The sequence below is a fragment of the Hemiscyllium ocellatum genome, chromosome 12, assembly GCF_020745735.1.
Source record: "Hemiscyllium ocellatum isolate sHemOce1 chromosome 12, sHemOce1.pat.X.cur, whole genome shotgun sequence".
Lineage (NCBI taxonomy): Eukaryota > Metazoa > Chordata > Chondrichthyes > Orectolobiformes > Hemiscylliidae > Hemiscyllium > Hemiscyllium ocellatum.
The window spans coordinates 64451384-64470134 of NC_083412.1; the positions used below are offsets into that span (position 1 = coordinate 64451384).

General features: G+C 39.9%; 1 protein-coding gene across 1 annotated transcript in view; it reads left to right on the top strand.

The window, feature by feature from the left end:
• The window catches only part of cd247 (CD247 molecule), a 50948-nt gene extending 33778 nt beyond the window's left edge, over positions 1 to 17170 (top strand). The window contains exons 4-8 of the mRNA XM_060833111.1: positions 4851 to 4940; positions 6032 to 6064; positions 10109 to 10165; positions 10816 to 10854; positions 14699 to 17170. Of these exons, the coding sequence (XP_060689094.1) occupies positions 4851 to 4940; positions 6032 to 6064; positions 10109 to 10165; positions 10816 to 10854; positions 14699 to 14782 (303 nt within the window). The 3' untranslated portion in view covers positions 14783 to 17170. The remainder of the gene's footprint in view (positions 1 to 4850; positions 4941 to 6031; positions 6065 to 10108; positions 10166 to 10815; positions 10855 to 14698) is intronic.
• Positions 17171 to 18751: the final 1581 nt, after the last annotated feature.

The window sequence follows — 18751 nt, forward strand, 5'->3', positions numbered from 1 at the left end:
CTGTGGAAAAGGATATGGAAGATATAGACTGTAGGGAAATAAATGGTGACATCTTGCAAAATGTCCAGATTACAGAGGAGGAAGTGCTGGATGTCTTGAAATGGTGAAAAGTGGATAAATCCCCAGGACCTGATCAGGTGTACCCGACAACTGTGTGGGAAGCTAGAGAAGTGATTGCTGGGCCTCTCGCTGAGATATTTGTATCATCGATAGTCACAGGTGAGGTGCCGGAAGACTGGAGGTCGGCAAACGTGGTGCCACTATTTAAGAAGGGTGGTAAGGACATGCCAGGGAACTATAGACCGGTGGGCCTGACCTCGGTGGTGGGCAAGTTGTTGGAGGGAATCTTGAGGGACAGGATGTAAATGTATTTGGAAAGGCAAGGACTGATTCGGGATAGTCAACATGGCTTTGTGTGTGGGAAATCATGTCTCACAAACTTGATTGAGTTTTTTGAAAAAGTAACAAAGAGGATTGATGAGGGTAGAGCAATAGATATGATCTACATGGACTTCAGTAAGGCTTTCAACAAGGTTCCCCATGGGAGACTGATTAGCAAGGTTAGATCTCATGGAATACAGGGAGAACTAGCCACTTGGATACAGAACTGGCTCACAGGTAGAAGACAGGGTGGAGGTGGAGGGTTGTTTTTCAGACTGGAGGGCTGTGACCAGTGGAGTGCCACAAGGATCGGTGTTGGATCCTCTACTTTTTGTCATTTACATAAATGATTTGGATGCGAGCATAAGTGGTACAGTTAGTAAGTTTGCAGATGATACCAAAATTGGAGGTATAGTGGACAGCGAAGATGGTTACAATAGGATCTGGACCAGATGGGCCAATGGGCTGAGAAGTGGCTGTATTTTGGGAAAGCAAATCTTAACAGGACTTAGACACTTAATGGTAAGGTCCTAGAGAGTGTTGCTGAACAAAGAGACCTTGGAGTGCAGGTTCATAGCTCCCTGAAAGTGGAGTCGCAGATAGATAGGATAGTGAAGAAGGCGTTTGGTATGCTTTCCTTTATTGGACACTTTATTGAGTACAGGAGTTGGGAGATCATGTTGCAGCTGTACAGGACATTGGTTAGACCACTGTTGAAATATTGCATGCAATTCTGGTCTCCTTCCTATCGGAAAGATGTTGTGAAACTCGAAAGGGTTCAGAAAAGATTTACAAGGATGTTGCCAGGGTTGGAGGATCTGAGCTACAGGGAGAAGCTGAACAGGCTGGGGCTGTTTTCCCTGGAGTATCAGAGACTGAGGGGTGATCTTATAGAGGTTTATAAAATTATGAGGGGCATGGATAGGATAAATAGGCAAAATCTTTTCCCTGGGGTCAGGGAATTCAAACCTAGAGGGCATAGGTTTAGTGTGAGTGGGGAAAGATATAAAAGAGACCTAAGGGGCAACTTTTTCACGCAGAGGGTGGTATGTGTATAGAATGAGCTGCCAGAGGATGTGATGGAGGCTGGTACAATTGCAACATTTAAGAGGCATTTGGATGGGTATATGAATAGGAAGGATTTGGAGGGATATGGGCCGGGTATTGACTGGTGGGACTAGATTGGGTTGGGATATCTGTTCGGCATGGACGGGTTGGACCGAAGGGTCTATTTCTATGCTGTACATCTCTATGACTCTGTGACTTTATCTCGATTGTTCACATCAGTTTGTTGTTACCATTTGGCTGTTTAATTAGTCAGCCCACATTGGTAACTATCATTCCAATGCATGTACTAAGAACTTCAACCATAGGGAGGTTGTCTAGCCATTGATCCAAGGCAGCAGAATTAACTAAAAGTTTTCAAAAGTGTGTGGTTGAGTCTGATCACTGATAGAGGTGCAATGTTATGTCCTAGAATTTGTTTTCTTGGACACTGATGGGCATATGTGAATGCAACACAGGAAAGGCACCTTGAGCCTTGGCAACAGCTCCTGTGTCTGGGCAATGGGTGCAGCTCCACCCACATAGAGAAGTTCTCAGATTGTCACATACTGCATACTTGACTTTGTTTTCAGTCTTGATAGATTCAGGAAGTTTCCATCTCATGGATTTGGATCAGGCAGTAGAACAGTGAGGGTAGAAAAATAGCAGGGACTACAACATCGCTCTAATTCATTCCATTCTTGATCACAAATCTGTCTGGAGGAAGAGCTAGATGAATGTTGCTGTTCAGGGAAAGACCAGCAATTTTCTCTAATATCCAGTTGAGCCCTGACCAATTCACGGTGAGATTGATAAAATCAAAATTAAGTGGTCTTTGTTGGTCTGTTTCTGCCTCTTGAAGCCGACCGAGGTGGTTATGGCTGCCAAGGATCTACCTACTCTGGAAGCATATTATGCATCAAGTATAATCTCATGGCAAATCATTACAGCTTTCTTAGCACAACATTAGCCAATACTTTTCTGGTATGCTGAGGAGTGAGATGCTGCAGTAGTTCCTCGAATCTCTTTAGTTGCCTTTGTTCTTGTGTAGCCAGATGCTTGTGTCACACACATGGTGTGGGGACAGCTTTTTCTCCAGCAGAGGGGGAAGAGGAGATATAGCAGCAGAGAAGCTTTTCATATTTGAGCAGCTCAAGTGGTAGGCTATCTTTTTCAGAAATGTCCTTTCTGCCACGGGGTCAGTAGCCTGTTTGACAGTCGCATCCAATCCCGCATCTAATCTCTGGGATAATTAGGGATGGGCAATCAATACTGACCTATCCAGCAACACTGATATCCCATGGAAGAAGTTAAAAAGATGTAACTTGCTGACATCCGGATGGCTATATTGGCTGCATGAGATTGAAATGTGCTTTCAGTACAGGAGACAGGTTGTAAGTCAGGTGAGCTACATTTTTACCAGACCGGAATAACGTCTGCATGCTTGGTCTTAAAAGCCCTCTGAGAATTTCTGACACTTGTCATCTGTTTTACATGGAATATTGAGGTGTGACAAGTCATTGTATTTGGACTTGCATATTTTCCTTGGTTGTACCTTGCCCCTGTTAGTGATGAGTGTGTGACCAGTATCACTCTGCACTGTCATAGATACGTGGTTGCGTGGAATGTTGGCCAGATCTCACTGTCTGGTGTTTATCAGGTCAGCTTCGTGCCAGTGCCCAGAGCCTGCGCTGATCGTGGCCCTGGAAGAACGTATTAGGAACTCACAGATTACACTGTGCACAACATTTTGATTGTTGCTGTCTACTTTTTTTACTTTTACCAATACCATGATGATTGACACATATTTGACAAAAAAAATCCCCCGATCTAACTCCTGCATTAAAGTCCCCCAAGGGAAGTCACCTTTTTTCCATATTGCCGATGCTCCAGAATAGCATCCTGACTCACAGAGAAGTGACCTTTGTTTTGAGCATGGGATACAAGGTTGCTCCATAAGTGCTCACGAAGAGATAAAAGGTGATCAGAGGTCACAAAAAGCATCTCAATTATCAAACTTTTTTTAGACATTAAAACCCACTCCATGTTCACAGGTGGTCAGTGGAACTTTTGCCATGCCAGTGGATAATTGAGGATATAACGTTCCTCACATATTACTCTTTTGTTGGCTAATCTTGTCTCTTGGAGGACATCAATTTCAATTTGTACTTATGTTGCTCATGGTAGATCAGTGCTGTCTTTTCAATATTGGCTGTTGACTGAAAGTCCTCATTCCAAGGCACACATACGTGCAGATCCAGTCATCATGCTAGAGGATCTACACGTCTTGTTTGAGGGGTTCCCATTTGCTATCTGCTTGTTGGAATATGATCTCACCCTCAAATAACCATTTGGGAAGGCAGATGTTTGTGGGTTAGTATCATATTGACTGGTGTTTGCAGGGGTTAACGAATAGAATGCCAATGCTATTATCAGAGACAATCTGCCCATACATCAACCAGGCTGGGCTATAAATTACTATCTCAAGTGTTGTTGTTCAACACCATCCCACCTAGACAAGGTTAAGAATGAAGTGTCTTATTTGTTTTGGCTGCGTAGTCATGGCAGGATCTGGGCAGCATCTGCATCTCTCTCTTGGCCAAATGGATTAAATCCAGAGCAAGGGCAGAAGGTTTTTCTTCTTGAACCCATTCCATTGTAAGGAGGTGCGTGTTTGAATCAATCACCAGCTGGCTGTATGTTTGCACTCCAGTGGTTCTGACTTTTCTGAGGCAGGTGCACAAGGCAGTGGCTACTATTGGTCCCATAGTTCAGTATTATCGAGGGACATCAGGGGTATCCACCTGCTGCAGGGACTCCACACCTTACTTCTGGGGACCAAGGTTCCTCCAAGATCCTTTGCAGGTCAGTCTCAGGCCAAATGATGACTAGATGAAATGGATCACTGCAAACAGGCACTTTATGGTTCTTGGTGATGCAGAGGCATTGTACTGACAAGACAGAACTTCCACACTTGGTCTTCCCAGTAAGTTAGACAGTGCCAATGGAACAATCAATCAATTAATCAACACATAACAGCACACAGTGCAAATTTCTGACTTTTGGAGATCCCAATGATCATCTGAAAAGCAAGGATTAGAATAACTTCTAACGCCAGTCTTCTGACAAAAACTTTTCTGCAGGAGATTTAAGTGATCTGGTGAACATTTTGAGTATCAAGTTTGACACAACATTAGTATTAGAAGTCAACATCCTACAGTCTTTGGTCACTTTGAAAACATACCTTAAGATTTATTTAATTTTCTCAGCTGGCTACTTCAGTCTTTTATTTTAAAATAATCAACAGAGTAACATGATACTAAGGATAATATTTAGATGGTTAACGTGATGATCTGAACCTCTGAGAAAATAGATTATATTTGAGATATTTGTCAGAATAATCAGAGCTTCTATTATTTTTGCAGCCCTTGCAGAAGAGAGATCAAGACCCATATTCCCAACTTGGCTTTAACAAAAGGAACCAGGACACAGAGGCTGGATTTGGAGCAAAACATGTATTTTGCTTTTATTTATATTTTAACAAATAAGAATGAATTCCAAAGGCAGATAAAGGACTATTTTTAACAGGAAATTTAGAATGAATCTTTGAAATGTTGGGGTTGCAATTTTTGGGATGCTCAGGTTAATCTGCAATTGTTATTTACATAAGACTATGGCAGTACTGCAGACATCCAGTGGTGCTGTTCCTTCCCCCGAACTTGAACTCCAGGCTGGAGTCCCCACCCCAGGACTTGGCCACAGAGCGTTATAACATGATCAAACAGGCTGTGTATCTGTCTGAAAATCCTTCTCACTCAAGTTAATGGCAAGCAGTAAGAGCAAGAAACATTTCTGCCAGGTGATGGAAAGGAATTTAAGTACCTCTACCCATTACTATCCAGACTACAACCTATGTTTCAAAATGAACTGTAACACTATCACCACCACAAACAGTAGTAATTGGGAGACAGGAGAGCATGAGTGTACAATGTACTGCAAGTGAAATTGCTACATTACATTGCACAGCTAGTTATTTAGTGAGTTGTAAATGTTCAATATTTTCAAAATAACTCAAGTGCATTATTTCCATGAACTTGCAAAATGTTTTTGGAAAATATTTATTTTCACTTTTTATGGCCATATAGCAGTGTTTCTTTAAAGGGGCCCATGAGCTGAGAATGCGTGTGTATCTGGATCCCTCTTCTCATTCACAAGTGATTCAGTTTAAAAACAACAGTAGTAAATCTTTACATTGAAACAAAATAAAGGTCACTTTATTGCAAAACTGCTACTGCAGTTATTTAAGTAGGATGGATAATGTAATTAACTTTATGTAAAACAAAGACTAGAAGCATGCAAGGATAAAAAGATACTTATGAAGTTGCAAGTCAGATACAACCTACAATCATATTCAACCAAAAATAGCAAATTGGGATTCTGATGCACACAATGAAATGTTTACTAGTTGAAACATGCAAGTCCAGCAATTTTCATCATGATTGTCAGGAAGTTGAAAGCCTCATTTGATGCATGACAAAGATTAACTTTTGTTTTAAAACAGGATGCTATTAAATTATTATCATTCATTGTTCTTTTTCTCTAACAGAGAGAAGGTGCTGCTTATAATGACACCTATTCCGTAAGTACTATACTGCTTTAAGAAATTAGTCATGATTATCCAATTAGAGGAAATGGATGAGATCCTTAATGAGTACTTTACATCAGTATTCACTAAAGAGAGGGAAGTGAGGAATGTTGAAGTTAAGAAAAGATGTGTTAATACTCTTGAGCAGGTCAACATAAGGAAGGAAGATGTGTTGGATATCTTGAAATGCATTAAGGTGGGCAAATTCCCAGGGCAAGATGGTATCTATCCCTGGATACTGTGGGAGGCAAGGAAGGAAATTTAACTGGGGCTTTAACAGACAGCTTTGCATCCTCTTTCAGCTCAGGCACAGTTGGAGAACTGGAGAATGGTTAATGTTGTTCCTTTGTTTAAGAAGGAAAACAGAAATAATCCAGATAATTACAGGCCAGTGAGTCTGATGTCAGTGGTGGGGAAGCTGTTGGAGAAGGTACTGAGAGACAGGATTTATTCACATTTGGTAGTGAAAAGACTTGTTAATGACAGGCAACAGGGGTTTATGTGGGGAAGATCATGTCTCACCAACATGGTTGAGTTTTTTTGGAGAAGGGAAGGGTAGTGGATGTTGTCTACATGGACTTAGTAAGGTATTTGCTAAGGTATCTCATAGCAGACTAGTACAAAAGGTAGAGTCTCATGGGTTGCAGGGTGTGCTGGCTAGATGGATACAGTATTGGCTTGGGCATAGAAGACAGAGAGTAGCGGTGAAGGGAGCTTTCAGAATGGATATCAATAACTAGTAGTGTTCCGCAGGGATCATTGTTAGGACCTTTGTTGTTCATAATATATATAAAAGAACTGGAGAAAAATGTAGTGGGCTGATTAGTAAGTTTGCAGATGACACCAAAATTGGAGAAGTTGCAGATAGTGAGGAGGATTGTCAGAGGATACAGCAGGATTTGGGTAGATTGCAGATTTGGATGGAGAAATAGCAGATGGAGTATAGTCTAGACAAATGTGAGGTGATGCATTTTGTAAGAGCAAATTCAGATGCGAATTATACAATAAATGGCAGAACCCTCAGAAGCATTGACATAGTGAGGGATCTAGGTATAAGGTCCAGAGATCCCTGGAAGTAGCAACACAAGTGGGTAAGGTGGTCCAGAAGGCTTGCCTTCATCAGCCAGGATATCAAATATAAAAGTTGACAAGTTATGATACAGTCATATAAAACACATTTGGAATATTGCATGTAGTTCTAGTTCCAACACTACCAGAAGGATGTGGATGCTTTGGAGAGGGTGCAAAGGTTTACCAGGATGTTGCCTGGTCTGGAAGATTTTAGTTATGGGGAGAGGTTGGGAATCTCGGATTCTTTTCACTGGAAAGGTGTAAGGGGCAACCTGGTAAAGGTCTACAAAATTATGAGAGACACAGATTAGATTAGACTTACATGGGCGGCACGGTGGCACAGTGGTTAGCACTGCTGCCTCACAGCGCCTGAGACCTGGGTTCAATTCCCGACTCAGGCGACAGACTGTGTGGAGTTTGCACGTTCTCCCCGTGTCTGCGTGGGTTTCCTCCGGGTGCTCCGGTTTCCTCCCACAGTCCAAAGATGTGCGGGTCAGGTGAATTGGCCATGCTAAATTGCCCGTAGTGTTAGGTAAGGGGTAAATGTAGGGGTATGTGTGGGTTGCGCTTCGGCGGGTCGGTGTGGACTTGTTGGGCCGAAGGGCCTGTTTCCACACTGTAAGTCTAATCTAATCTGTGTCTCTCATAATTTTGTAGACCTTTACCAGGTTGCCCCTTACACCTTTCCAGTGAAAAGAATCCGAGATTCCCAACCTCTCCCCATAACTAAAATCTTCCAGACCAGGCAACATCCTGGTAAACCTTTGCACCCTCTCCAAAGCATCCACATCCTTCTGGTAGTGTTGGAACTAGAACTACATGCAATATTCCAAATGTGTTTTATATGACTGTATCATAACTTGTCAACTTTTATATTTGATATCCTGGCTGATGAAGGCAAGCCTTCTGGACCACCTTACCCACTTGTGTTGATAGGGTGGGTATTTCCCAGGATGGAAGTGCCAACTACAAGAGGGCACAGGTTCAAGGTGAGAAGGGCAAGTTTAGGGAGAAGTGCAGGGCAAATGTTTCAGCCAGAGAGTGGAGGGTATTAGAATACATTGCCAGTGGACATGATGGAAGCAGGCATATTAGCAATGTTTGAGGCGGATCTTGATAGACACATGAACAGGAAATGAACAGAGAGATAGAAACCATGTATGAGCAATAAGTAGTGAACCTAAATGAGGATTAGGAATTGGCACAGGCTTGATAAGCGAGAGACCTGTTCCTGTGCTGTATTGTATTGTATATTGTGTAACTGTTCTACCATTATTTTCTTTTCCCCTGTTGAGGAGTGATTATAACTCATATTTTTAAAACATAACTGTACTTCACTGGCACAAAGTGTTCAGAAACAACTGAATCATCTGCTATGGAATTTGATAGACTTCTAATGACCATGTGCTGCTGAATTGTAAATAATGAGAAACAGCAACATCTTCTTTCCATGGATAGTATACACATGATCCCATGTAATGGTAGATATGTTTACAATTTGATTAAATGGAGTATGGTTTGGCTTTGATGTAAAAACTATTAACCACCATATAGGCCCCTGAGGTGAGTGCAGATATTGTACCTTGAAGAACTTACCCCAATGTCATTCTGATAATTATAGGGTAAGATAGAGGCCGTGGGTAATGCATTTATCCTACTGAATTTATTGTCGATGTTTTCCAGCCAACAATCAGTCAGATTGAGAGGTTGCTTAGCTCATGGATAGGAAGGCACGTGTGGGAAGTGTAGTAACATTGGGAGTGAAGAAGATTGATGGATTTGTAATGGGGAAAGATGATCTTAAGAGCTTATGGTTTGAGGAAATTGTGAGGAAAAGGTTAAGGACAGGTTGAAGAGACCATGTGGCGTGGAGAGATCCAATGACGGTTGCCGAGAGTACAGAATGTGGGTGATTGTGGGGAGATTAGGTTGGGTTGCTTTCCACTATATACTCAAGTGCTGTAGAGATACTTCTCTTTGGATCTGTTAATTCACTTGTCTCTTCAGCTGCAGGATTCTGGGAAATTCAACCAGCAGCTATTAAATGTGTAATTATTGAAATTGAAGTATTCAATCTGATGAGTTGATCTGAACAAAGGAACTTCTCATGCGAGATTAGTGCTGGTGTCCCAGACCCTTTGCCATTGAACCTGGATGTGGGTTGATTTGAGGCAGGATAGAATTGGGTAGATGTTTGAACATTTAACTAAAGCCTTCCATCCAACCTGCTCAAAAACCCTCTGAATTCTATTGACACTTGTAGCAATATTCCTTATTAACTTTTAGTTAGTCACTTGTCTGCAGCATCTAGGAAGTGTCATGGACGAATGCAGCATAAACCAATGCTTGTGGCTTGTGATCATATTAGGGGGAGGTGCTATATACTCAACTATATACTCAAGTGCTGTAGAGATACTTCTCTTTGGATCTGTTAATTCACTTGTCTCTTCAGCTGCAGGATTCTGGGAAATTCAACCAGCAGCTATTAAATGTGTAATTATTGAAATTGAAGTATTCAATCTGATGAGTTGATCTGAACAAAGGAACTTCTCATGCGAGATTAGTGCTGGTGTCCCAGACCCTTTGCCATTGAACCTGGATGTGGGTTGATTTGAGGCAGGATAGAATTGGGTAGATGTTTGAACATTTAACTAAAGCCTTCCATCCAACCTGCTCAAAAACCCTCTGAATTCTATTGACACTTGTAGCAATATTCCTTATTAACTTTTAGTTAGTCACTTGTCTGCAGCATCTAGGAAGTGTCATGGACGAATGCAGCATAAACCAATGCTTGTGGCTTGTGATCATATTAGGGGGAGGTGCTGAATAAAGTTCTGTGGAACAAAACCCAGTTTGCATCTCCTTTGCACATCCTTCAATAACTAAATAGAAAACCATAATGACTGGTGCATTCATTTGTAATTAAACAGCATTTCCACTGAAGATCAAAATTTATTTTGATTTCAGAAACTGAATCCTAAGAACAGAAGTGAGCCTTATGGTGAACTCAAACCAACTCAGCAGGTATGATATGAGTGTACTGATCCTATCCACAGATTACTGTAACTTCAGTAAATAATCATGTCCCGTTCTAAATGTATACTTTCACTTGTGTTACACATAAAATACTCTATCAATTGTTCAGTACTGTAAAAGTTAGTGTAATCATGTCTGATTGTTACAAACTGAATAAGCTGAACAGAAGTGCTAGATTTGGAAGGAATAAATTATTTTGGTGTCAAAGACGGCAGTTTTAATTTGTCTGGTAACTGGATTAAAAATGGCAAATCTGATTGATCTACAGCTCCAGTACAAATGCTACACAGATCATTGTCTCCTGTGCTGGTAGTGTACAGGGTTTATACACATACACACCCCCTTATTAAATGTATGTACAATCTGCAGAGTAATCCAAATTAGAAACACCCTGGAGTTACAATGTGGAATACCAGCTCAATAAGATAATTATATTATCCAAAGACTTTGCCTGTCCCTCAGTCTGACTATTTGGTATATGCTCACAGCGTGCAATGTGTTGCTTCCAGGGAAGGACTTGGAAAACCTATCGTTAAATGTGTTCGAATGAAATTTAGCACAGACAGTTAGCGAAGTACCTAAAAATATATGTATTAGGGATAAATGAGTGAATCAACATGTATGTTTTTCTTCCCCAGCCCAAGCGAAGAGGCAAAGGAGGGAATGACATTTACCAGGTAAGAAAGTCATGAGTGGAGTTGCTATCTTTTAAAGATGAGATGTGAGTGACGTAAACCAGTAAGCCTCCCTTCCATCTTCTATTATATATCAACTTGTCCTAACTTGTATCATCCCGTTCACCCAGAATTCGGGTGCTGTCTGACTGATACTCTGAGTTGAACCACACTTCAATCATAAAATTCTAATCCTCATTTCAAATTTCTCCTTAACCTCGCAACTCCCAAGCTCTTTAACCTCATACAGCTCTACAATTTCCAGAAGCTTTTGAATCCCTGTCCTGCCTTTAATTACTGAGTTCCTAAATTTTGGAAACTCATAGACCTCTGCAAATCTGCTCTTTAAGAGCTCTTCAAACTAATATTTTGGTCATCTGAATAAATGGCCTGGATGTCTGAAGACCAGACAGTCACTGGAGCAGTATAGATTGAAATTGTACTTCAAAATGATATGGAATCTCTGATGCAATTAATTGTGGGAAATTGAAACTTTCGATGGACAATTCCCCTGCATCTGGAACCCTCTGAAAAAGCCCCTTAATATCAGAGACTTGAGGATTCTGACTCATTAAACTTAATGTTTCACAAGGAAAGGTTAAAGGATTCAAATCCTACCCCTGAGTAACTATTAAACTGAGTCACTGTCTCACAACCCCCCGAGTTAGCCTCACAACAAACCCCCCATCCCATCCACCACCACCACTGCCAGGAATAACACCGACCCCTCCTGCCCCACGCCAGTACTTTGAGCTATCCCAAGCACTTATCCACTTTCCTGGCATCCTACCAATCTGGCTTCCAGCTCTGATTAGAAATTCATGGCCAATATCTCCTTAAATGATGTGCCAAATTCTAGTTGATAATGTTCCAGTGAAGTTCCTGAGAATATTTGACTATGTTAAAAGCACTATATGACTCCAACGTTTTGCTGTTATAGACAACACATACAATTCACATATACAAATTCTGGCAAATGTTTCCACTTTTGTAAAGGATGGGTCATCAAGAAGCCTTGAATGGAAATCTGTTTAGTTAGGCCATTTAGTCCTCAACAGTTCTTTCACTTTTTTGAGAAATATGGCCATACTTGGGGTTAACTCCACATGCCAGTCTTTTCTTATTTTCCATGGTACCATTGGCTAACGAAATTTTAAAACTGAGGTTGATAGATGTAACAATAAATTCAGCACCAATTGCCATTGCAGAAGAGTTTCAAATTTCTACCACCCTTTATATGTTGGAGGCAACTCCTAACTTCACCCCTGTGAAGTACAGCTCTAATCTCTAGATAACGTGCCCTTGATCTAGACATTCAACTAGCAGCTACCCGGTCGGTTCCTTCACATCTGGGAACCTTTTCTTTATTCTTTCACGGGATGTAGACGTCATTGGCAACACCATCAGTTCTTGTCCATCTTGATCTTAAAGAGAGGTGCTTGTTATTTCAGGGGTTAGTTGAGAATCAAACACATTACTGTGAGTCTGCAGTCACATGTAGGCCAGACCAGGTAAGGCTGACAGATGTACCTCCCTGAAAGGCATTAGTGAACCAGATGGGGTTTTACAACAATTGAAAGTTTCATGGTCACCATTGCTGAGACTAGGTTTCAATCCCAGATAAATTAACTTAATTTAAATTCCAGCAGTTTCCATAGTGGGATTTTAACCCTTGACCACAGAATCTGGGCCCCTGGAGTTATGAGTTCAGTGACATTACCACTACCCCATCATCTAACCAAGCCTGGGATTCGATTGGCTTCAATTGTAGCCTCATTTCTATGAGGCATTTTATCAAATTGCTTCTGGAAGCAAAGTAACTAAAAATCTTAGAAATTCTCCTGTTTATTAATGTGGTCACCCCTTCATAACTTTTATTCAGATTCATCAGGCATCTACTGTTTCAATCCAGGCTGATTCTCTCTGGTCAGCTGAAAATTTCGAAGAGGTTAGATTTTAGACAAGTGGTTTTCCACTGCCTCGTTTCTTAAGGACTGACACAATTTTCAATCTAAATTCATAGTTTCCAAATTGACTGAACTTTGGGAATGTTAGGACACCTGCAATTTTCACCTTTATTTGAAACTCTTTGATATAATCATCTGGTGCTGACATCTGTGACTTTTATAGTGTCATTATAGTCTTTAATTTTGCTATTTTATTTACTTTTTAAATCACTGATTCAAACTTATCTTCCTTTAATATCTGGTAGATTCAACTGTTTTTCCACTGTCAGTTCTGATGATACAAATAAATTATTCAGTTTGTTCACCATTTCAATGACAATATCACTGTTATCACTTTCCAAGGGATCCATATTGCTAGCAACCATTTTCTTTTTCCTGATGATTATTGAACATTTTTGTGTCGAATTTGGATATCCATTGCATTTTTTTCATACCCCCTTTCTGTAGCTGTGTACATTTTGTCATCCTTTGCACCTTTCCAATTGACCAGGCTTTTGTTTTGCAGTTTTAAGTGATTTTTCTTTTAGTTTTATGTTGTCTCTTACTGCTGTAGTTTTGTGTGTTTCCCCAAGCTTTAGTGCATTCTGTGGCATGTAATCCGAGACTTTGGAATGTGCCAGTCTGCAACACTCAGTCAGGGTCTACTTTTTCAACTGGAAGACCAACAAGTTTCAGGCAGACAACGACTGTCTTTCATTGAGTGATGGTCTTCCAGGCAAAGTCAGCGTTTGTCTCAGTGTGCGTCCCAAGAAACAGACCATACAGCACCGAGTCCTTAGTCACAGAGCTGCTCAGGACAAACACTGCATCTTTCTCTAGACTTCTTTTGTTCAGAAGGAGATGTGTGACAGTCTTTAGGCCTTGTAACCACTTCAAAGGCAGCAGGCAGTGGCGCAGAGAGTCTGGGCATGCATAAAGGATCTCACCATCAGTCCAGTGATTTCTTGGTGCTTGTTGAAAAGTTCTGGCAAATGATTTTCGCAGTCTGCTCAGGGAACCACATGACAGGATCCACCCTCTCCTTTTCCTGCTGGGTGTCAAGGACACTACGTGCTGATCACTTCCTGATGTACTTGTGGTCAAAGGTGTTTTTCCACCCCAGTACTGGTGCCAATGGTGAATAAAATGGAACTTGCCTTTCTCACATTACTCTTAGTGATCTGTTCACCTTCCTAACTTGTTTGTCCTTATGCCAATTTGTATGTGGATCAGGTAATAACTCAGAGTTTTCCATTCTCAAAATCCTGTTCTTTAATTTAGTTCCCATTTTCTGGCATCCTTGACATTTGGTTTACATTTCAGGCATCCTGCCATCTTTAAATATAACAAATACATCAATGTTGTTGGACAGGATTAGTTTCTAAGAATCCTCACCCTCTGAAGGTGCCCTTCCCCCATTACACGGCATATTATTGTTATAGCAACTCTATTCAAAACCTGTACCTCTCCAAGAGATGTGTCTGAAGTCTGGAGTAAACTGCCTAGATACTGCTTCCCTTCCTTATGCCAACTTGCAGTCCAGTCCAATGATTCATAAGCTAGAGATTCGAGATGGAGACATTTATCATAGGCGTGTTCACTTTTTAGTTCAACAGTGATGCTCATGACAACACTTTTAATCTGACCTTTTATAAAGAAAAATTAAAAATAGAACCAGCTTAAGGCAATGTTCTGTAATCCTGTGCTTTGGCAGGTTGTTATATGCATAAGAATTATCTGCTGAAAGATCAGGTATCCTTTGACCAACCTTCTCTGCCAGTCTGGATTTCTTGAAAGGCGCCATGGTATTATTTTATCTCTGCAGAGTGAAATGTATTTCAGGAAATAAATTCCTTTTGATATAGCCCTTGAGCTAAGAATCTCATGGAACTATTTTGCAGGGACTGAGTGCAGCTACGCAGGATACGTACGACCAACTGCAAATGCAGCAATTACCAGCTGTGCCTCCACCCCCTCGTCGCTGAGATTCTGAGATTGATGTTCAAACACCATGAATACCTTTAGGATTAACTCCACTTTACATGCACCAAAGTTAATGCTGTTTGGGGAATTGTTCTTGAAAAATCCAGTTTTTTTAAAAAAAACATTTGCATGATTTAAAAATATCACCATGAAGGCAACACTCTGAGTGACGGTTTCAATGCCTGAAATTTTATTTTCCTCTATGGATCATTTGTTTTGATTGAGGTTTTTCAGGTGGTATGGAATAGATTAAGTCTACACACATCATTGAAAGTCTTTTTGGTTGTATTTTTGCATAGGCTTACTGAATCTATGCAATATGAAAAAATAAAGGAAACAAACATAACTAAATGGAAATAGGTATTTTAAATGGTAAATGGCCTCTAACTGGACAAAATGTAAAGAGATAGTATCAAAATAGAATTAGGGTTTTCAATCCTTTTTCTGAAAACTGATTAAAATTCAATCTGAAATATGCATTAGTTTTGTATTAAAACACCTACAGATACGGAGTTGTGTAAATACCATTACAAATGCAAAGTAACATGATCTTTTTAACTGTAAACATTTTGTTTTCGCTGTCCACTGAATTCTTACACTTCAATGAGATTGTAGAAGTTGCGGTGATATTGTTTGAGATTAGGTTTTTAGATGTTACCTGGCAGTATCTAGTCTCAGATTTCTTGTTGAAACAAAGCGAAATGCTTGGGTTGAAACACAAAACATAATTTACCCAGAGTCTTCTAAATGTTAACATTGTTAGATACAAAATACATCACGATTATTTCTAAGCAAATGATTTCAGCACGTAAAGGTATTCATGTAGGGCTAAACATTCGGATAAAGCTTTAAGTTTGGCTAGAAATTTAAAAGTTGATTTTAAATCCCTCCATTATTTCAACATTTAGACTTTGATCTTAGCTTACAAAGCAAAAAAATATAATATACGACACAAACATACATTTTAATGAAAATATATTTATTCAAAATTAGATGATCAGGGATATTCCAAAATGAAGAAAAAGCAAAGAATTAATCATCTGCGATCTCCCAAAGTTTTCATGGTTGTGTTCCTTTATACTGTATTAAGTTTTTCTGTTACTCATGGTCTTTGGCCAAGTTGTGTAGTTGCTGCCTATGTATTCAATACAGGAATGGCTACTTAGCTTGTGCGAGTGTCACTTTTTAAAAATGAGTTATCAAGATCCAAAATATGCTGCCTGAAAAGGTTGCAAAAGCAGAGCCAATAATGACTTTCACAAATATTTACTTGAAAGGGTAAGACATCAGTGTTATTAAGAGGTGGTGAAGCAGGTTTGCTCTTTCAAACAACTGCTACAGGGTATAATAGACTGGGGTTGTTTTCTTTGGAACTGGCAGGGTTGATAGAGATTTATTTCAGGTGTACAAAATGATGACCTCCCTAGATAGAGTGGAAAGAAAGATTTATTTTTCTCAGTAGAGAGGTCAATAATGAATAACATTGACTTAAAGTAATTGGCAAAAACATTAAAGGATAGTTGAGGAGAATGCTTTTCACCCAAAGGGAAATTGGGGGTATGGAACCCACTGTATGAAAGAGTAAACAATGTAGATATCCTTATTGTACTTAAATTTTTTTTCAATATGCACTTGAAGTGCCATAGATTACAGGTTAACAGATTAAGAGCTGGAAAGTGAGATTAGGCCAAATGGGTCTTTTTTTTTCCCTGTCAGGATCAACATGATGTGCCTAATGTGCTGTAAATTTCCGATGTTTCTTACAAGCATGTTTTAACTGAAGTCCTCCTTCTGTGCTTTAAATTTCAATTATTATTGTGGTTACATTAACGATCAAAGCAAAGTTACAAAGCTTCAGTTTCTGCGTGTGGGTAACATTTTCATAAGAACAAACTGACTCAACTACAGCTACTACTAATTACCTTGATGCCTATTAACCAACATTGTTTCATTTACTATCCTGGAAATAAGGTCCTGTTTGCCTAGTAATGTAGCTTCCTTTATTGTCTAAAAATTACACCTAATTCACCATAATCTTAATTGTATTTTGAATGCACAGACAAAAAAAGTTTGCTATAAAGTAATATATTCACGAACAAATTAAATACCACCTTATTAGGTTGTGCAATTAGTTTCTAGTTTTGAAATGAATGCACTACCTGAAGGTCTATAAAAGGAAATGAACAGATAATCTTCCTTCTCAAGAAATGTAACTAGCTGTTTGATTGTTACAATTTGAACGAATAATCCAGGAGGGAATTTGTTAACTTATTTTGAATGTGGGCCTAACTATGAGATTTTTTTTGCTTTGTTTTATGGTTGTTTAAAGGAAATTTTAACCATTGTTCACTTTACAATTTCATGTATTTAAGATGTAATGTTGTCTGTATTGCCTGTCTATTTTTCTGTATTAAATAGTAGTTATCAAGGTTTATTTGTATATTAATAATCTTTCGATTCTTTAGCCTTAGGGCAGCTTAGTGGGAGAATCCTTCTTTGTGAAGCCCAGTGGCTTTTCCATCAGTTGACAAAACCACGCCAAAATTGATATAATTTTGAGAACAGTTAGAGTAATTAAAAGATGCTCGATAATAAATTAATCATGAGCAAAGAAAGCATTATCGCAAGAGGCTATATTATAAATATATGCATTTACACTGAATAGTTTAAATTCTGAAATAAAGAAGATGCAAACAATATCAGCTTGACAGCTTTGAAAAGTCACGATTTCAGTTTGCATCTTAATCTTCTGTAAGAATGAGAAGGGAAACATCAGCAATCCCTCCTTGTGATGCACAAAAGCTGACTAGTTCATTTGTTCTGTTAGGTAATTGGACAAGCTAAATATCAGCTAACAGTATAAAATATAAATGTGTAACAAGACGGACCACCAAGCCTTAAAGTTATAATAAATTAGAAATGAAGACCAGCGAAGAGGACATTTGGTTGGGCACATAGAGTCATAGAAATGCACAGCATGGAAACATACCCTTCGGTCCAACTCGTCCATGCCGACCAGATATCCCAACACAATCTAGTCCCACCTGCCAGCACCCGGCCCATATCCCTCCAAACCCTTCCTATTCATATACCCATCTAAATGCCTCGTAAATGTTGCAATTGTACCAGCCTCCACCACTTCCTCTGGCAGCTCATTCCATACACATAGCACCCTTTGCGTGAAACAGTTGCCATGTAGGTCTCTTTTATATCTTTTCCCTCTCACCCTAAACCTATGCTCTCTAATTCTGGACTCCCCGACCCCAGGAAAAGACTTTATCTATTTACCCGATCCATGCCCCTCATAATTTTGTAAACCTCTATAAGGTCACCCCTCAGCCTCTGACGCTTCAGGGAAAACAGCCCCAACTTGTTCAGCCTCTCCCTATAGCTCAAATCCTCCAACCCTGGCAACATCCTTGTAAATTGTTTCTGAACCCTTTCAAGTTTCACAACATCTTTCCGATAGGAAGGAGACCAGAATTGCATGCAATATTCCAACAGTGGCCTAACCAATGTCCTGTACAGCCGCAACATGACCTCCCAACTCCTGTACTCAATACTCAAGCAGCTTGACCTTGAGACTCTTCCTGCCAGGCTGATGTTGTAACTGTAAAGCTGGAAACAATAAATCTTTTCATTAAGAGCTCCATGACAAACATACATATGAACCAAGAACAGGAATAGGCCTTTCAGGCCCTTGAATGGCCTATTCCATCAACAAGCTTCAAGATGATCAGAGGAATAGGTAGGGTGGACAGTGAGAGCCTTTTTCCTTGGCTAGCAAGCAGGGACATTGCTTTAAACTGAGGGGTGATAGATGTAGGACACATGTCAGAGGTAGGTTCTTTATTTAGAGAGCAGTAAGGGCATGGAACGCCCTGTCTGCAACAGTAGTAGACTTGCCAACTTTAAGTGGTCATTGGATAAATATATGTATGATCATAGAATAGTGTAGGTTCGATGGGCTT